The sequence below is a fragment of the Lepus europaeus genome, chromosome 17, assembly GCF_033115175.1.
Source record: "Lepus europaeus isolate LE1 chromosome 17, mLepTim1.pri, whole genome shotgun sequence".
Lineage (NCBI taxonomy): Eukaryota > Metazoa > Chordata > Mammalia > Lagomorpha > Leporidae > Lepus > Lepus europaeus.
The window spans coordinates 78,417,124-78,437,116 of record NC_084843.1 but is presented as its reverse complement, the minus strand read 5'-3'; the positions used below and the strand labels follow the sequence as shown (position 1 = coordinate 78,437,116).

Sequence of the window (19,993 nt, the reverse complement as noted above, 5' to 3'; positions counted from 1 at the left end):
CTTTTAAAATAAAAGATAACATCAGGTTTCTGAAAATTTGTTGATAAATTGAGAACCTTTTTGAGTACAAGCACAGTAACATCATTATTTTTACAGCCAGTCAGGCAAGGGATTTGCTCTCTAAAATGCTGGTGATAGACGCATCTAAGAGGATCTCTGTAGACGAAGCTCTCCAGCACCCGTATATCAATGTCTGGTACGATCCCTCTGAAGCAGAAGCTGTAAGTTCTTTCTTAATGTTTGAAGAATGTGCTGCATTTTTAGAGTTGGCATTAAGTTTCATTTGCAAGAGACGTTTTAATTTTAAGTAAAATGATAGGTATGTTATAATGGTGTTTTCTATTTTTACATGAAGAGTGCCTTAAGCTAAGGTCATGTGCAAGCCACTCCTATACAAAATCAAGTCACCTCATAGTGTTTCTTGCCTTGATACCTGATCAGAAGGACAGAGAGGCTAGGATATTGAATGCTCTGGGGAACGTCTTATCTTAGAAAAAAATTATCTTATCCAAAGCTTTGCAAAGTTCTGTGATATAAATGGGCAACAAAGTCAAAAGCTGGAGCAAAAGATAAGCTTCATTCTTCCTGCAGTGAAGGCATCTTCCCAAACTGGTCTGTGTGTGTATATGAGAAGGTTGTTGACGATTGATCAGTCTTGGTCTAATGGTGCATTTTTACAAGTCTCCTGTCTGATTGATAATTTGAATAATTATAGTTGATAGACTCCCAATAAACTGTCTCCATTATTGTTGCTTTGTGTTTTCTAGCCACCACCAAAGATACCTGACAAACAGTTAGACGAAAGGGAACACACGATAGAAGAATGGAAAGGTAACATTTATCGGATTCTTAGAGAATTGAAAGAGCTTCTGCCTCTTTGAAATGTGATTTGTTCATCATGTTAGGGAAATTAATGCTATTTTTCCATTATTCATAACTGCTATTTATTGATAATATGATACCTAATGTTTTTACAGCAGTGGAAAGTACGTCCCTTTCTCTCGTTGACTAAATTTTAGTTTTGTAAGTTCTCTAGCCAAACACAAATACACATCAGTGTTTCTCTTGAGTTTTCCTTAATCTGTAAAATGCAACTGTATTTGGTGTATGCCCTCTCCCTTCCACACCGTTTGTGAGTCACAGATTGTTGTACATGTGTACTGTGTACACTTGCCTTGTTGCAATAATCAGACATCTTGAAGGTGTTTCTCGGTTCACGTGACTGCCCCATTTGGTTCTGCTCTGTGATGTGTCACGATTTCTATATCCAGCTGCCTCTTGAAGAGCATTTTCGTTGTGTCTAGTCTATTACATTAATAGACAGCTCTACAGTATTCCTGTGCACGTGTGAGAACAGGCCTTTAAGAAACATCCCAGGAGGTGTGCTGTGTCAGATGATATTTTTCAGTTATTTCTAACTCCCACAAAAATTGTAGTTGTATCATATAGCTGAGTGTCAGTGGTTCCCCCCTCTTTTCAACAGAATGCTAACAGATTAAGAAATTAATAGTATAGTAATATTTTTCTGTTGTATGACTATAGTTGATAGTCATGCAAATGTTAATTCTTCTAAAGATTTGGAACATTTGGGCTAGCTAATTTTTAGATCCCATTTACCACGTTATATTGTCATTTGGTGTTTTAACTGCTTTTCTAATTGTGCAACTTAGGGCAAATCACTGTTTTCCACCTTATCTTCAGTGAAGGCAGTAGGCCTATGATTAGGAAATGATTATCCAATGCTGGAAAAGCAAAAGGGACTGGGAGGTGTAAACCTGAACAGGTAATCCATCTGTAAATTTACTTTGGGAAGAATGAATTTGATTCTTTCTTCTAGGAAAAACCAGACGTTAGTGTTCTTTGAGTACGCAGGGTTAGCAGAGACCAGCAGAATGATTTGGGGACAGCCTGCTGCATCTGCATCTGTAATAATAGTGTGAAAGATGTAACTCTGGCGAGAACGTTATTAAAATGTTAGCTTGATATTTTGATGTCCCACTAGCTTAGAACAGACATGTCCAGTATTTCATGGAATCGTAACGGGAAGCACTACCAGCTGTGCTGCACCGTTGCTTACCCGATGTAGCCAATCTCAGAGGTGATGAACTGGAAAACTGCGTCTTAAAATCAAGGAAATAGTTTTTCACTTAAAAGGATATATTTGGGAGTTTTGATTACTTTAGAAATGTTCACCTTTATTCTGCATCTTGTTCTCCTGAACCCGGGTTCATGTCAGTAACCATCTATAAACCACCTTTCTCAAGATTTGCTTAAGAGTTTTAGCTCTCAAGCAGGAAAAAAAGAAGTGTATTGCCAAAGCTGTTAGTTGCAGATTGCTTTCCTAGTCAGTATTACTAATTAACGTTGGTTCTTCTGGGTGAATCTCTTTTCACAAAGGGACACTGTTTTCTCTTTTTGAAAAGTCATTTACTCTGGAGTGTTTATCATTCATTTTTGTTTCTTTAAAGAAAAGCATCTTCTATTATTTTCTTCTATCAAGACTGTTTTTTTCCTGCTAAGCCTACGATTATAATAGCAAGCAAATTCTGGTTCATTCCAGTGTACCCACTTGTTTTACCTTATTAGCAACAGAAAAACCATACTCTGTAATCACAGATTCTGTATCGTGACTTTAATCTTTGGGAGTTACACAGACTCCTTGAAATTCTAAGCATGTTTGTTTGATGCTGTTTTCAAAAGAACCATGACCCAAGGGTGAGGAATAATTGGCATCCACCAGAAGGTTCCTCTTAAGTAGATGCCTAGGCTCACAAGGCACACCACACTTAGCGTCAGTGGGGATCAGAGCAATTTAGTGCAGGAGGCCTGCACCCAGCAAACAGCTTCCGGTGTCCCTCTCAGGACAGTGCTCAGCACCCACAGGAGCACCCGGTGTCCCTCTCAGTGAGGACAGCCCTCAGCACCCCCAGGAGCACCCGGTGTCCCTCTCAGTGAGGACAGCCCTCAGCGCCCACAGGAACACCCGGTGTCCCTCTCAGTGAGGACAGCCCTCAGCGCCCCCAGGAGCACCCGGTGTCCCTCTCAGTGAGGACAGCCCTCAGCGCCCACAGGAGCACCCGGTGTCTCTCAGTGAGGACAGCCCTCAGCGCCCCCAGGAGCACCCGGTGTCCCTCAGTGAGGACAGCCCTCAGCGCCCCCAGGAGCACCCGGTGTCCCTCTCAGTGAGGACAGCCCTCAGCGCCCACAGGAGCACCCGGTGTCTCAGTGAGGACAGCCCTCAGCGCCCCCAGGAGCACCCGGTGTCTCAGTGAGGACAGTCCTCAGTGCCCACAGGAGCACCCGGTGTCTCTCAGTGAGGACAGCGCTCAGCGCCCACAGGAGCACCCGGTGTCTCTCAGTGAGGACAGCCCTCAGCGCCCCCAGGAGCACCCGGTGTCTCAGTGAGGACAGTCCTCAGTGCCCACAGGAGCACCCGGTGTCTCTCAGTGAGGACAGCGCTCAGCGCTCACAGGAGCACCCGGTGTCTCTCAGTGAGGACAGCCCTCAGCGCCCCCAGGAGCACCCGGTGTCTCAGTGAGGACAGCCCTCAGCGCCCCCAGGAGCACCCGGTGTCTCAGTGAGGACAGCCCTCAGCGCCCCCAGGAGCACCTGGTGTCCCTCTCAGTGAGGACAGCCCTCAGCGCCCCCAGGAGCACCCGGTGTCTCTCAGTGAGGACAGTCCTCAGCGCCCACAGGAGCACCCGGTGTCTCAGTGAGGACAGCCCTCAGCGCCCACAGGAGCACCCGGTGTCTCTCAGTGAGGACAGCCCTCAGCGCCCCCAGGAGCACCCGGTGTCTCTCAGTGAGGACAGCCCTCAGCGCCCCCAGGAGCACCCGGTGTCTCTCAGTGAGGACAGTCCTCAGCGCCCACAGGAGCACCCGGTGTCTCAGTGAGGACAGCCCTCAGCGCCCACAGGAGCACCCGGTGTCTCTCAGTGAGGACAGTCCTCAGCGCCCACAGGAGCACCCGGTGTCTCTCAGTGAGGACAGCCCTCAGCGCCCACAGGAGCACCCGGTGTGTCTCAGTGAGGACAGCCCTCAGCGCCCACAGGAGCACCCGGTGTCTCTCAGTGAGGACAGCCCTCAGCGCCCCCAGGAGCACCCGGTGTCTCTCAGTGAGGACAGCCCTCAGCGCCCCCAGGAGCACCCGGTGTCTCTCAGTGAGGACAGCCCTCAGCGCCCCCAGGAGCACCCAGTGTCTCTCAGTGAGGACAGTCCTCAGCGCCCCCAGGAGCACCCGGTGTCCCTCTCAGTGAGGACAGCCCTCAGCGCCCACAGGAGCACCCGGTGTCTCAGTGAGGACAGTCGTCAGCGCCCACAGGAGCACCCGGTGTGTCTCAGAGCAGTCCTCTATGCAGTCTGCCTTCTGTCCTCAAGTCTACTGAGAAAACAAGGGTTCCTGTCACTCTTCACTGCTTTCTCACAAGTGATTGAAGCTACCTGCTGCTTTTCCTTAATAAAATACGTTTATATTCCATCCTGACTGAAGAGGCGTCCACCTGCTGTTTGATTTAATGCTTTTTAAAATATAACTGGTTGAGCACCTACTGTGTGCTTAAGCACTGTGCCAGGGATGAGGAAAGTGAATTTAGGAGATGAATGTAGTTTAAGCCCTTCCTGAGACAGAGTTAACTAAGCTTTTATAATGGCGGAGTAGCGTGTACAATGTGTGTGCAGTGTAGTCAAGTCTGATGTAGCTCTGTCCTTGAACCAACTCAAGACACATTCCAGTGGAGATTTTTAAGTTTCCTTCGTATAATTTATCGTTGAGAATCATGGAATTGTTATCTGTGAATCTTAAATTAACACTTATAGACCCTCTGCCATTGGAGGGACATTGAAGTACTTAATATGTACAAATAATTTGACTTGCAGTCTTGAGATTGGCTCTCAGACTAAAAAATTCATTTTTGTCCACCTCTTTTTCAGAATTGATATACAAGGAAGTGATGGATTTGGAAGAAAGAACCAAGAATGGAGTTATACGAGGGCAGCCCTCTCCTTTAGGTTGGTTACAATATAAGATTGGCTAAGTTTAAAGTTTACTTTTTTTTTTAAAGATTTATTTATTTATTTGAAAGAGTTACACAGAGAGAGGAGAGACAGAAAGAGAGAGAGGTCTTCATCCGATGGTTCACTCCCCAATTGGCTGCAACGGCTGGAGCTGTGCCGATCAGGAGCCAGGAGCTTCTTCCGGGTCTCCCCTGTGGGTGCAGGGGCCCAAGGACTTGGGCCATCTTCCACTGCTTTCCCAGGCCATAGCAAAGAGCTGGATGGGAAGTCGAGCAGGCGGGTCTTGAACCGGTGCCCATATGGGATGCCAGTGCTTCAGACCAGGGTGTTAACCCACTACGCCACAGTGCTGGCCCCTAAAGTTTACTTCTTGTGTTGTAATTTTCAGTAGTCTGAAACCTGCCGTTCTATCCTTATTGACTACCATTTTCAAATTTTCAGAAGTATAAGGAATAAATTTAGGATGTTAAATATGAAAGCATTTTACAGTTGTACCAATGCATAGTACTAATATATTAGTAACTGACTTCATAAAATGCATATCTTTTTCTGATATTCCATTGAAAAACAGATTAAAAACCATTTTTATCTTGGGGCCTGCATTGTGGCGTAGCAAGTAAAGCTGCTGCCTGTGACAGCCACCTCCCATATGAGCGCTGGTTCGACACCCGGCTGCTCCACTTCCGATCCAGCTCTCTGCTATGGCCTGGGAAAGCAGTGGAAGATGGCCCATGTACTTGGGCCCCTGCACCCACAGGGGAGACCCGGAAGAAGCTCCTGGCTTCCATCTGGCTGTTGCTGGGAACTAATAGATCGAAGATCTCTCTCTTTCTGTCTCCCCCTCTCTCTAGTAAATATTTTTAAAAAAGAAGAAATTTCTAAAATTTCAACATTTACCTTTTATGGTTTTAACAGCTTTTTAAAAAGATTTAAAATAATTTTGAAAGTTAGAGTTAGGGAGAGACAGAGATCTTCCATCCGCTGATGGCTGCAGTGGCCAACACTGGGCCAGGCCAATACCAGGAGCCCCGACCTTCATCCAGTTCTTCCATATGGATGGTAGGGGTCCAAACACTGTGCCATCTCCCTCTGCTTTCTCAGGCCATCAGCAGAGAGCTGGATCAGAAGCGGAGCACACAGGACACAATCTGGCACCCATATGGGATGCTGGCATCGCAGGCGGCGGCCTTGCCCACTGCACCACAACACTGACTGCCTTTTAACGGTTTTTACTTTAGATAAATAAAACCTCCCCTGCAGGAATAGGTATGCGCAACACCAAGTTACTGTCCTTGCCTAACTAAGTCAATAACACGAAAACCATTATGAGAATGTGTTCATTTTCTAAAAAGAAAACTGGCTTTCAGGAATTAAAGACATTTTCTTTGATTATAATTTTATATTTTTATAATTTTATATTTGATTTAGTATATGTGAAAGTATAAAGAATTGAGGAAATGGGAGGTAACATGCACATATTAAGTACATAAAACTAGTGATTTATGTTCTTTATTTCACTCATCCTCTGCAGTCCCAGGTCGGAGGTCATTCACATTTTACAGATGAGGAAGTTTAAGATCAGAAAATGGAACATGGAATAACAAATGTTTTACATAGAAAAACTGTTAGAGTTTTTACTTGCACTCGTGTGGTTTTTCCAGCATCCCCTGTTGCCTCTGACTGGTGGCAGAGACTTCTAGCTCCAGAGATTGGTACAGTTTTAACAGAGAGAAAATTGGAGCTGAGCTGTGAAGGCTGAGTAGTATTTCGAGAATAAGTGTTAAGATTTTGAGTAAAATTGTATCCATGAGAGTGGTGTCAACAAGGTCACTGACTGGAGGTGCCCGGTGTGCTTCTACCCACACAAAATGACCAAAACCAAGAAAAGAAAGCAGCTGTCCTACGGGAGTGTTGTGAAGCAGAGTGCTAGCATGCAAAGACCTTGTGGAGCACGGAGACACACAAAGGCATTGTAAAGAAGGGAGCTAAGCAACAGCATCTACCATCTGTTCTCTTCAGAGATCCACCCTGACCCTAGAGGGACTTTGCTCAGTGGGGAAGGGATAAACAGGAAACCCCCAATAGTCACCATTAACGCCACAGACACCTGAAGTGTTTGCTGCTGGAGAAACCTTCAGGCCTGACAGGTCCTGACCCTACATCAGGGTGCTGCTAGGGAGTCCATACTGTTGCATGGCACTGCAGAAAGCCCAGTTGTAATGTGCCCTTTTCTATCCAGGCTCCTGCTGCCCAGCACCACCTTGGGACCCTGGCTGCCTGAGATTCTATGAAATAGTGGCTAACCCTACACAGTAACTCCCATCACCCTAGCCCTGTGTACCAGCTTAGTGGCCCTGGTCACTATCTCACAGCTCTGGAAAGGCAGCCCTCCTTGAGCAGTTTGACCCACCAAGGCCCCAGGAAGCAGGCAGGCAGTCCCATCCTCTCACCATTGATCCTAGGAAGCAGTTGGACAAGCCCGTGCCTGCCCCTGCCCCCAGTAGATTGGTAAATTGAAGGCCCCTTAAGGTATTCATGCATCTCTTTGACACTGATGAGAGCCCTGCCCAAGACTGCTGCTGTAGCCTGGCCCTGACATGGCCCCAGACACTGATGGGCACCCTACTCTCTGCTACCATTATCAGTTGACTCATGGAGACTTAGTGTGATGCCCCCCTCACCTGCATCCTGGTGCACTATTCCCGGAAGAACTGGCGAACCCATTCCACTCGAGAGAGCAGCATCCCAGTGGTAGAGCAATTCTGTGGATCCTGCAACCACTAAGTCACGCACAGCAATCACCCAAAGAAGCTACAAGCATTCTACTGCTGCATCCACTTGGATTCAGAGCCAGTGTGACATACTCAGCCGACATCCTTGGGCACAACTCGAGCGAAAGTCTTTTACTATGAAAGAACCCTGTGAAATTGGTAGAAGGAATTAATCTGCCTTTTGTGCAAATATCAGTTTAGGGTACAAGAAGCATGAAAAAGGAAGGTAAAAGGATGCCTCCAAAGGAACAGAATAACTAGCAACAGACCCCAAGGAAATTGATGAATTGCCTAAAAGAATTCAAAATAGTTTAGATATTTGGTGCAGCAGTTTAAGAAACTGCTTGGGACACCATCATCCTATATTGGAGTTCGGTTTTACTAGCACTTCCTGCTCATGCATCCCCTGGAAGGCAGCAAGTAATGGCCCTGCTAGCTGCCTCTCTGCCACCTGTGTGGGCGCCTTACAGAGAGTCCCCAGCCCAGCTTCAGAGTGGCCCCCCTAGCTGTTGCAGGTGCATGCTCTCTCTTTCACATAAATAAAAATAAGACTTCAGAATGTTTTGAGATCATTATTTAAGTTAGCTAAATGCGGTACAAGAGAACAAAGACAGATAATGCAGTAAAATAAGAGAACAAGTTACGATCTGAATGAGAATTTCAGCAGTAAGATACAAATTAGAAATCTTGGAGCTAAAGATCTCAATAAATGAAATAAGTAGTTGACAAACTAGGTCAGACAAAAGAATTTCTGAGCTTGAAGACATCTTTTGAAATAATCCAATATTCTCAGAGAGAGAGAGAGAATAAAGCAAGCCTGCAAGATCTATGGGATGTCATTAAGTGAACAAATATTTGTATTATGGTTTTTCCAGGAGGAGAAAAGAAACTGTCAAGACAGTGATACAGTTTTAACGATAGTAAGAGGGGGTGGGCATTGTGCTACAGCAAATTAGGCTGCTGCTGGGGATGCCCACTCCATATCAGAGTGCCTGAGACTGAGTGCCACCTTCGCTTCTGATTCAGCTTTCTGTTGATGCATTTGGGAGGCAGCAAACGATGGCCCAAGTTCGTGCACCCACATGGGAGACTCAGGTAGAATTCCCGGCTTTGGCCTGGCCCAACTCCGGCTATTGTAGGTATTTAGTAAGTGAACCAGTAGGTGGAAGATTGATTCTATCTCTCTCTTCCCCCACTCCTCCCTGTGTCACTCTGCCTTTCATATAAGTAAATAAGTTTTTCAGAAGGCAAAAACAACTTCAAGGCCTAAGGCATATATAAGGCTGACATTAGTCTGACAGTAGTCTTCTCAACAGAAACCTTACAGGCCAAGAAGGAATGAGATAGATTCAGAGTCCTGAAAGTAAAACAGTTGTCAGCCATGAATACTATACCCAGTAAAGCTATCCTCATACATGAAGAAGAAACAAAACCTTTCAAGGCAAGCAAAACTGAGGGGAGACTATTGGAAGTCTTAGAGAAGAAGGCAAAGGAAAGAAAGGGCAGTTACCACGTGGGGAAGGAAGAACTCAAGTTATCCCTGTTTGCATATGATAAGGATTTATATGTAGAAAAATCTAATAGCTCCACCAATAACTGGTAAAACTGACCAATTCCGTTAGATTATGAACTATGAAACCAACATACAGTGAACAGCATTTTTAAACACTAGTTATGAACTTGCAGAAAAAGAAGTCAGAAATTTAGTTCATAGTAACTGCCAAACAAAGAAATGAAAAGAGCCTTAGGAATACATTTATCCAAGGAAGTAGATGGCCTCTACAATGAAAATTACAAAATACTGGTGAAAAAAATCAAAGAGAACACCAAAAAATGAAAAAGCATCAAGTAATCGTGGATTGGGAGTTAAAATGTCAATACTGTTCCACACAATGTATAGATTGGGTGTAATCCCTATCAAATGGCATTCTTCACAGAAACAGAAGAATGAATGCTAGAATTCATGTAGAACTACAGAATAACCACAGGTGGTCTTGAGCAAACAGAGTGATGGGGAACGGCATCTCAATCCCTCAGTCTCAGTCAGAACTTGCTACAGAGCTGTAGTCACTAAGCTGGTGTGACACTGTGGACTCAGAGAACCCCAAAATAAATCCAGGCCTTTACAGCCAGCACATCTTCCACAAGGCTGCTGGAACCACACACTGCAGGAAGGACACCCTCCAGTAAATGGTGCTGGGAAAGCCGATATGCAGGAGAGTGACACGATGATCTTACCTCGCAGTATACAGAAATCAGCTGCAAATGGTTAAAGACCTAAATTAAAACCCAAAACTGTGAAACTACTAGAAGAAAACATAAGGTAGACAATACCTCAAGATACCAGTATAAGCAGTGACTCTTTTGGGTAAAATCCCAAAAGCACGGGCAAAAATAAAAAAGCAAAACTAAACAAATAGCATTTTATCCACGGAAGAAGCTCCTGCACATCAAAGGTAACAGCAGGGTGCAGAGACAGCCAGATGAATGGAAGAACATATTTGCAAAGTATTCATCTGATAAGGAGTTAACATCTAAAATACTCATATACAATGAGCTAAAAAAATAATAATAATAATAAAAAAAACCAACAGCCAAATTTTTAAAATCCAATTTAAAAAGAGCAAATCATCCAGACATGGCCAACCAGTGTGGAAAGATGCTGGCCATCACTGATGATTCAGGGGAGTATGAGTCAAAACCACAGTAAGGTGTCTACCCCAGTTAGGACAGCTGTTATCAGAAAGATGCCGCAGTTGTTGGTGAGGATGCAGGGAACGGGGAACTCGTGAACACACACTGGGGGATGTAAAATTTAGTATAGCAGTGTGGAGAGATTTCAGAAAACAAAGTACTGTCTGGTCAGCTACCCTCGTCTGTGTGTGTGTGTGTACACATACACGGAATTTAATCAGTGCACTGCCTGTTTACGGCAGTACTAGTCACAGTAACCAAGATAGAGAATTAACAGAGATGTCCATGAACAGATGAACGGGTAAAGAAAATGGTATATACATGCTGTGATAATCATACATCAAGGAAAATGAAATCCTATCATTTGCAGCATTGTGGATGGATCTTTAGTACCTAGTGTTAAGTATAATAAGCCAGGCACAGAAAGACAAGTACTACTTGTTCTCATTCATTTGTGGAAGCTGAGAACTCTTTTTTTTCATTCAACTAATGGTCACTAGAGGTTAGGAAGTGTAGGATGAAGGATAGAGGGAGCTTTGATAAGTTGTTTAAGAATATGCTTAAAGGGGCTGGCATAGCAGGTAAAGCTGCCACCTGCAGTGCCAGCTTCTCACGTGGGCATCAGTTCGAGTCCTAGCTGCTCCTCTTCTGATGCAGCTCTCTGCTTTGGCCTGGGAAAGCAGTGGAAGATGGTCCGAGTCCTTGGGCCCCTGGACCCGTGTGGGAGACCTGAAAGAAGCTCCAGGCTCTTGGCTTCAGATCAGTGCAGCTATGGCCGTTGTGGCCATCTGGAGAGTGAATCAGTGAATGGAAGACTCTCTCTCTCTCTCTCTCTCTCTCTCTCTTTCTCTCTCTCTGTAACTCTGCCTTTCAGATAAATAAGTAAATATTTAAAAAATATATATATATATATGTATAGCTATATAGGAGGAGTAAGTTCTGATATTCTGTAGCACAGTAGAGTGACTACATTTCACATAAACATAAAGAACTAAAAGAGAGGAGTGTGAAGGTTCCCTTCACAGAGCAATGATGTTTAAGGAGCTGGAGGTGCTTCTTAGCCTGATTTGATCATTATACATTGTATCATCACACTGCAAACCATACATATGAACAATTACTATGTGTTAGTAAAAAATTTTAAGATTATTTTTATTTGAAAGGCAGAGTGATAGGTCTTCTATCCACTGGTTCACTCCCCAATGAGTGCAGTGTCCAGGCTGGGCCAAGCCAAAGCCAGAACCCTGAAGCTCTATCTGGGTCTCCCAAATGGGTGGCAGGAACCAAGGTACCGGGGCCATCATCTGTTGCTTTCCCAGGTGCATTGGCAGGGAGCTGGATTGGAAACAGAACAGCTGGAACTCATTGATGCTCATGTAGGGGATGCCAGGCCTGCAAGCTGCATCTTAACCTGCTGTACCACCAGACCAGCCCCAGTAAAATGTTTTTGATTAAAAAGGTGTCATTTTAATCCCTCTAAAACTCTTCTACATTTTAATAATGGCAGTCACTGGCCGGCGCCGCGGCTCACTAGGCTAATCCTCCACCTGCGGCACCGATTGGGGTGCCGGTTCTGACCCAGTTGCTCCTCTTCCAGTCCAGCTGTCTGCTGTGGCCCGGGAGGGCAGTGGAGGATGGCCCGAGTGCTTGGGCTCTGCACCCCATGGGATACCAGGATAAGCATCTGGTTCCTGCCTTTGGATCAGCGCGGTGCGCTGGCCGCAGCGGCCATTGAGGGGTGAACCAATGGAAGACCTTTCCCTCGGTCTCTCTCTCACTGTCCACTCTGCCTGTAAAATAAACAAACATCTTTTAAAAATAAATGCAAATAGTTAGCTCTTGATTATGTCTGATAACATGGAATAATCTTTAATAAAGCAAAGTGTCAGATAATCGCAATGCTGTTTTCACTTGATTGCAAAAACATTTTTTCCCAGTGGATTGTTTTCCTATCTTTATTTTGGTTTGGCCGATACTAAAATGAGCTTTCTGGGAGGGCCTTGTGTCACCGTGGGTTAAGCCACCACTTGGGATGCCCACATCCCAGGTGCAGTGCCTCGTTGGAATTCTGGCTTCTCCATGCTTCCAGTCCAGCTTCCTCGGATGGCACCTGAGGCAGCACATGGCCCACGTCCTTGGGTTCCTGCCCACCTGGTGGGAGACCAGCTGGAGTTCCTGGTGCCTGGCTTTGACCTGACTACCTCCAGCTGTCGTGGACATCTGGGGAGGAAGCCAGTGGATGGACGATTGCTCTGTCTCTCCCTTTCTGTCACTCTGCCTTTCAAAAAATAAAATCTTCAGCAACAAAACTACTATAGGAAATGAGTATGGGGAGTCATCTGAGAGGAAAACGACCCAGATCCCTGAGGTTAGATTGTCCATGGAGTACTGTTCAGGTGTCTGAAAGTCTACTGTCGTGAGGCACAGTGCAGAGAAAACAAGGGTTTCTCGTAGGTCCTCACACGGAAAAGTTAATTATGATGCATTGAAAAGTGAATTTGATCAGACTAGGCAGTTGAGAGCCGGTTCTTTGGTAGTTTGAGTATTTCAGTGTGAGTCTGAGAAGGTCTCGTGGTTCAGTGTCGGTGGTGTGTGGGCCACATTCAGTCACAGAGGCACACTGTGCGGAGCTTCCTCAGCTGGGGAAGGTGAGGACAGTGTACTCTCGCTCACCTTGCCCGGCGGCCTTTCCTGGGCGTGGTGCTAGGTGTAGCGCCCTCTTCTCTCGGGCAAGCCTGAGATCCTCAGCCTGCTTTCCTTTGCTGGTTCAGCTTCTGCCACATGCTTTCTGCTTTGTGGCTCCATTCCTTTCGGTCTCCCGTTGCCCACTCCCCTAAAGAGTTGCCTGTTCCCCTGTCTGCCTCTTTGCTCCTCGCATTCGAGGGCAAGCTTTTAGAAGCCCTTTAGTATCTTAAGTGTTTATTGCTCATCATTAGACAGTGGAAGGAGAATCTCAAATCTGACATGCTGGTTGTGGAGTGGTGTTTTCAGTTTGTTTGGTTTCAGCCCCAACCTTAAAATTTCTGCTAGTATTCAGTGTGAACGCCATTAATTTTATTCCATAAATGTGTTCTTGAGAGCTTTGTGTAACCTGAATTCTTCACACTTGGAACGCCCCTTGTGTGGTGGTCATGCAGTTCAGAAACACTTACCAGAATGAGAGTGGCCTTTAACATACGCCTGCCCGCAGCATGAGACATCCTTGCCCCTTCCTCACCCAGTCCCCTTGAGGCAATTTCTCTGTTTAGATCAAGTATTCCTGTTAGTTTTTAAAATCTGAGAATTGCTCATTCAGTTAATACTTTGGTTAAAGGGTTTTCCCCTGTTTAACTGTTTGGTAAGTCTGCATAGGTCTGAATCCAGTATTTGTTAGAAGTAAGACCTGAGTTTACCCAGCTAGGCTATTGTGGCTCTGTGAAGTCAGGAAACCTCATGTAAACAGGAGCAGTCGAACTGAGGTCCCTCCCAAATTAAAATGATTTGAGTCTTTGTCTTGGCTTTAGCTCTGAATACCAAACAAAGTATTGTTTGGACTTTTCTTTAGGAGAAAACAGCAACTTTTTAAGAAGATTTTATTTATTTATCTGAAAGGCAGAACATCAGAGATGGAGAAAGAGAGATCTGCCTCCATTGGTTCATGCTTCAGATGGCTGCAACAGCCAGTGCTGAGCTGGGCTATCACCAGGAGCCAGGAATTCCATCTGGGTCTCCAGTGTGGGTGCCAGAGGCCCGAGTGCTTTCCCAGGTGCCTTAGCAGGAAGTTGGATCAGAAGCAGAGCAAGTTGGGACCCAAACCAGAACTTTGATCCAGGGTTCTGGCATCGCAGGCAGTGGCTTTACCTGCTGGGCCACAATGCCAGGCCTCCCCAGTTTTTTATAGTGCAGTAGTTAGCAACTTTTTTTAGTCATATGGCTTATTAAGATTCTTTCCAACAAAGTACATACAGTTTTGCTTGTATTATCAGTATTATTCACAGACACCCTGAAACCAATCCATGGATCCTGCTTTGGTCCTTTAAAAAAAAAAAATACTTATTTGAAAGGTGTAGTTAGAGGAAAAGAGAGAGAGATCTCCATCTTTCACATGCTACTTCACTCCCCAAATGACTGCAATGGCCAGGGCTGAGCCAGGCTGAAGCCAGGAGCCTGGAACTCCATCTGGGTCTCCCACGTGGGTAGCAGGGACCCCAGCACTTGACCCATCTTCTGCAGCTTTCCCAAGCACACATTAGCAGGGAGCCGCTGGGACTCAAACTAATGACCTTGTGGGATGCTGGTGTTGTAGGTGGTGACTTCTGAGCCACAGTGCTGACCCCAGGACCGTTTCTAAATATTGTACAGTTATTTTCTTGAAATGAAGAAGTGGAAAGACTGGGCCTCCAAATCTGGAGTCCTGTCCGGGTGCTTTCAGTATTCTCACTTCCTGATAATGTTTCGAAGTTTGTGTCGTGTTGACTGTCACTTGTGCTTCTGTTTAGTGAGCATTCACTGGCTAGTACAGTGCAAGCAGTGCGTCTGCAACGCTCTCTGCAACTGATTTGCTGTTTTGTTTCTCATAGCACAGGTGCAGCAGTGACCAGTGGCTCTCAGCATCCATCGTCATCGTCGTCTGTCAATGATGTGTCTTCAATGTCAACAGACCCGACTTTGGCCTCGGATACAGACAGCAGTCTGGAAGCCCCAGCTGGGCCTCTGGGCTGCTGTAGATGACTACTTGGGCCTTGGGGGGTGGGAGGGGTGGGGCGTCGGCTAGTCATTCATAGAACTACTTTGAAAACAATTCAGTGGTCTTATTTTTGAGTGATTTTTTTCAAAAAATGTAGAACTCATTTTGTAGTAAAGTAGTTTATTTTTTTTAATTTCAAGTGATGTAATTTAAAACCTAAGTTTTAAAACAGCAACAAAACTGTATTGTATTTTTTGCTGTAATTAACTGTATAATGTAAACCTAATTATTTTATCATGGTTTAAATTTTTTGCATATTTGCTTTATCTTATGCTGCTGATTTTTTTTTTACTGAATTTGTAAGATTTTGTTTATCAAAGCAACTATTATGTGGTGACTTGCCTATATCATGAATTATTTAAGATTTTTATAGTTTTTTTATTAGAATTTATTTCAGATGTTTTGTTCATGATACTATCCTTCAGGGTTATGTACTTATCAATGAAATAACCCCAGAGGAGTGAGGGAAAATAACCTGTAGCCAGTTATATTCAGGAATAACTACTGTACATGATGAACGTGTTGAGAGACCTCCAATATTTGCTACTTGCCAATCCTAATTTAGTCACAACAGTTGGTAGGTAGTCCTACCAAAGTTTTGGCAAAAGCCCATCGTCTAAATGGCAGGATAACTCAGAGCATGTCTTTGAAGATGCCGGGCGTCTGCCGCCACCACCTTCCTGTCTCCCTACCACACCCAGAAGTCACCTAAAGAGAATCTGGTGTATCTGTGGCATGCTCAACACTTAAACCTATCACATAAAATCAAGAGGATACTTCATGAATACTACATTTCAATGCAAATAAACAGATGGTTCACTTGTACAAGCTATGAGCCTGTGTTTGTCTACACTGACTTAAACCTCAGGCTGCAGGTCCCAGCAGTGGTCTAAAGTCTGGTCTTTCCTCTGCCTGCAGCCTCGGGCCCTGGGACCTTTCAGGTTTCCTGTTACATGGAGTGTCAGTCAGCTGAACACCAGTTCTCTTGGTGTTTCTGGCCATTTGATTCTACCTGTAGCATAATCATGTTTAAACCAGCTGTCGGGAGGTTCCAAAGCCTACTTAGACTTGCGTAGGTGATGTATCCAATGAGCAATATACCGTTCATCTGAAAATAGTAGCAACAGCCATATATAGGATACCATTTTCTAAGGACTGTTTCTTCACACTGAGCAGAGCAGGCGTAAGTGGTGGTTATTGAGTCTGAGTCTGGTTTTTTATGTCTGATTTTCACTCTAACACACAATGTGGATGTTGAGTAGTTCAAGAATGGTGCTGCTCCTGACAAGTGTATGGTAACTGTTTACATTTTATATCTGCAGAATTATTTCTCTATAACTGAATTTTTCCTAAGTAAAATGTCATTGACGTTTCATGATTTCTGAAATACTTTGTGATGGCCCCAGGCACCTTGGATCTCTCTGGAACAAGAGGGATGTCTTGTAACGAACAGGGAAACGCATACTGAAGTGAATGGCGAGGTTCTAGGCAGAAAGCACATTGGAATTCATGACCAACAGGAGCGAGAACAGGTGCGAGCGAGCACAGCATGTAGTGGCTGACCGTTTGCTTGGTATTTATTTGTATATTTAGTACCAAATTCCTTCTGAGCAAGGTATTTTAGGTCATTGTTTATGTGCAATATTTAAGGTTAAAATACACTAGCCTCTTTATATACTTTGAAGTAGATAGCTCGATGATTTAAAGTTGTGATTTCCTGCCTCACAGCCTTTTCAGCAGCCCTTTTTGTACTCACAGAACCTGGTGCATTGATTCCATTAGGCGCATTAGGATTTTGAGACTGGAACACCTCTTGAATTACAGAAACACAGAGTAGAGTCACGATGACGGCAGAGATTTGAGCATGAGTGTGTTCTTACTTTATATTAGTTGTCCAGTTGCTTCCCTTTGTTTTGTCTTGGGTAGATGATGTCACTATTGCACTTTAACAGCTGACATGCTTTCAGAAGATTCCCTTAGTTTCTATTCCATTGCTGGTAAGTCATCTCTGGCGATACAGGTTTCAGAAAACCGAGTGTTGTGACTGGATCATGGTTGTAAATGCCAGCTCCCACTTGCCAACCATCGTGTTTCAGTGAAATTCAAAGAAAATGAATTCTATCACTTAATGTAAGTGAGAATACTTAAATTATATCCTAAAAAGCAAGGTCTGTTTGTTAAATGTTGCACGTCCTAGGTTTTTAAAATGCATTCTCTAAATATAGCTTCCCCTCTTAAATCCATTAAGCTAAATATGTATTGGTACTTTTTATTTTAGAACATTTAAAGCATCTTAAATGTTTGTGTGGTTTTTTGTTTTTTTTTTTTTTCTTTTAAATGACAACATTGCTGTTAAGCAGTCCCTGTGTGAAGCCATCTTTCTTGTAGGTTTGGTTTTTCAGTTTTATACGCTTAATAACCAGTTGTCTTACTGTCAAAATTATTTTGACCAAGATGTATTCAACTTTGTAGGTTAGGAAAGAGACACTAACTCTTTGTACATGTGTCTTCCCGGTTGCCAGTCTCTTACCTTGCAATGCATACTGACCGTTTGTTAACCGACTGTGGTGTTGGGATTGCACGCAGGGCGTCTCGACTCTGTGCTGCTTGCTGAACACTTCGCTCTGTTAGGCACCTTCAGCTGCTGACCGGTCCTGGTGTGCACGCTTCCGAGCTGCTAAAGGCGCAGCGTGTTCACACCGGCCTTCCCGAGGGCGAGGCCCACCTCTTGGTGCAGCCCCGTGCTGGAGGCGCTGGAGCGTGTCGGGCAGCACACTTTGCCGTTAGCCTTTCCGTTCCTCTGCTCTGTGCTGGTCCTGCTGGGCTGTCGGAGGAGCTGCAGGTGAAGAGGACATCCGTGTCTTGGTAGTGCGAGCAGCAGCAGGAAGCCAAGTGGCCTCTTTGGTGACAGTTAGGACGTGGTGTACGCCATGAAGACGTAACTCTTCAGTGTTGCCCAGGCACTAGCCTGCACAACATGCTGAGGTAAAAACATAGTCTGTTTTCAACAGCGCTGTCGTAGTTTGTTTGTGAGTGTTGTTCATTAGTCACGCATTAGCTGTGGAGTGGATGCATGGAGCCCCGAGCCCCCAGTAAACTTCTCTTACCAAGGCCACATTCTGTCATTAGCGGCCCTCTTAAATGTCGCCTCTCCTCCCTCTGTTGCATTTTAGTGTGCGTTGTGTTTCTACTGATCTCCCTTAGGTTTTTCCTGAATCAAAGGAAACGCATTTTTCCTTAATAGTGAGAAAGGGGAAGAGGTAAAGGGCATTGAAGCAGAAATGTCTAGTTTGGGGTAAGATTGAAAAACTCATCAGGAGAACAAAAGTCCTAATTAATTTCAAACTAACTGCTCTTAGTTAAGTGCTCTTAAGGAGAGTCTAGTAAGAGTAACACTTTCTGGCCATTTCTGGTTTAGATTCTCTTCATTACTGAAACTTAAGAGAAATATTACCTGTGGATTAGTTTTGCACAATGTTCGAGTCTCACAATGACTTACAAATTAAACTAGGTTTTTATTGAACTACCTCACACTAATTTTCTATGCTTTCCCAAGGAAGCTGTTGCCCTTACTGTTAGATCTTTGCTGAGTGTGAACTATAGATGTGCGTGAAATACCTTATAGCCAATGTTGACACAATCCCAGTTAAGTATGTACAACATCAGTAAGAGACACTCACATGTACAACCTTTCACTGTGTATCTTGGAAATTGTGCTAGCTGTGCTTGTTGACCTTATTACTGTATGTTTTTGTAAGTAGAAACCTGCTCGTGATATCAGTCCATTCTTTACATTTTACAAAAGGAGTAAATCTTAGTAAATTTTACGAAGAAATAAATTACTTTTGTAGGCCCAATATTTGGTATATTTTTGAGAAGCTGTTAATCTTTTAGCCGAGTGATGAAGTTAACTGAAGTAGCTGTCTACCTGGACTGTGACATCTGTTTTCTCATTCGAGTACCCTGTCGCGAAGGTTTTCAGACCTGGAGACCTGAGGATGAAGACTGACGTCTGCTTTCTCCCTGTTGGATGCCATTCCTTGCTCACTCCTCCCCTTCCCGTGGTCCATTCTCCTCTCCTCTAGACAAGCGGATGGGGCACTTTGTAGGGAATGCTGAGATCATGATTGTGGTTTAATCATTCATGCCCTCGTCATTACACATGCCCACTGGAATGTAAACAATGTTATCTAGTATGTCAATTGGTTATAATATTTTAAATAAAAAAGAAAAAAGTGGTATGAAAATGACAAAATGAAGAGTTTTTTTCATTGAAACCAAAATATAAATCTGTGGTGGGAAGTGGTGGGTTTTTTTTGTTTGTTTGTTGTTGTTTTGACAGTTTTAGCCTCTCCTGTGGATTGGGAGAAAGGGGGCACTAGGAGAGCAGGTGATTTTGCACACATCATAAAGAGCTTAACTCCTGACCGTAGTTTTCTGGTTGATCGAGTTCTCTGTCATTTGCTGGAGAGGATTTCAAAAGAATTTAACCAAGTAAGAGCAAGCTGTCGTGGCCTGTCAGACAAGCATTGAAGGCTGGGGTCTGCCTTGGAGCAAGCAGAGGGTCCCAGCTCTGAGTGCCTCCTCTCGGCCCAGATCGGGCGGCCTGCTGTGGGGGCACACAGGGCCCTCCGTGTGTGCCGTCCAGCCTGTACAACACCACTCTGTGTCGATCCACAGCGACCCCTGGATGCCAGCCATGGTGGGGAGAGGACAGCATTGGGACCAGTCTCTTCCCAGAGCACGCCGCTTGGTGAGCCAGGGCTGCTGACCCGGAGTGCCCTCCAGT

At 44.7% G+C, this 19,993-nt stretch overlaps 1 protein-coding gene across 3 annotated transcripts in view; it reads left to right on the top strand.

The window, feature by feature from the left end:
• The window catches only part of MAPK8 (mitogen-activated protein kinase 8), a 114,073-nt gene extending 98,858 nt beyond the window's left edge, over positions 1 to 15,215 (top strand). For 2 of the 3 annotated variants that reach the window (XM_062215063.1, XM_062215064.1), the window contains exons 9-12: positions 97 to 221; positions 768 to 831; positions 4,930 to 5,007; positions 15,043 to 15,215. In XM_062215063.1, coding sequence (XP_062071047.1) covers positions 97 to 221; positions 768 to 831; positions 4,930 to 5,007; positions 15,043 to 15,188 — 413 coding nt within the window. In that variant the 3' untranslated portion in view covers positions 15,189 to 15,215. Of the gene's footprint in view, positions 1 to 96; positions 222 to 767; positions 832 to 4,929; positions 5,008 to 15,037 lie in introns of all 3 variants that reach the window. The other variant, XM_062215066.1, reaches the window with a different exon arrangement.
• The last annotated feature ends 4,778 nt before the right edge of the window (positions 15,216 to 19,993 follow it).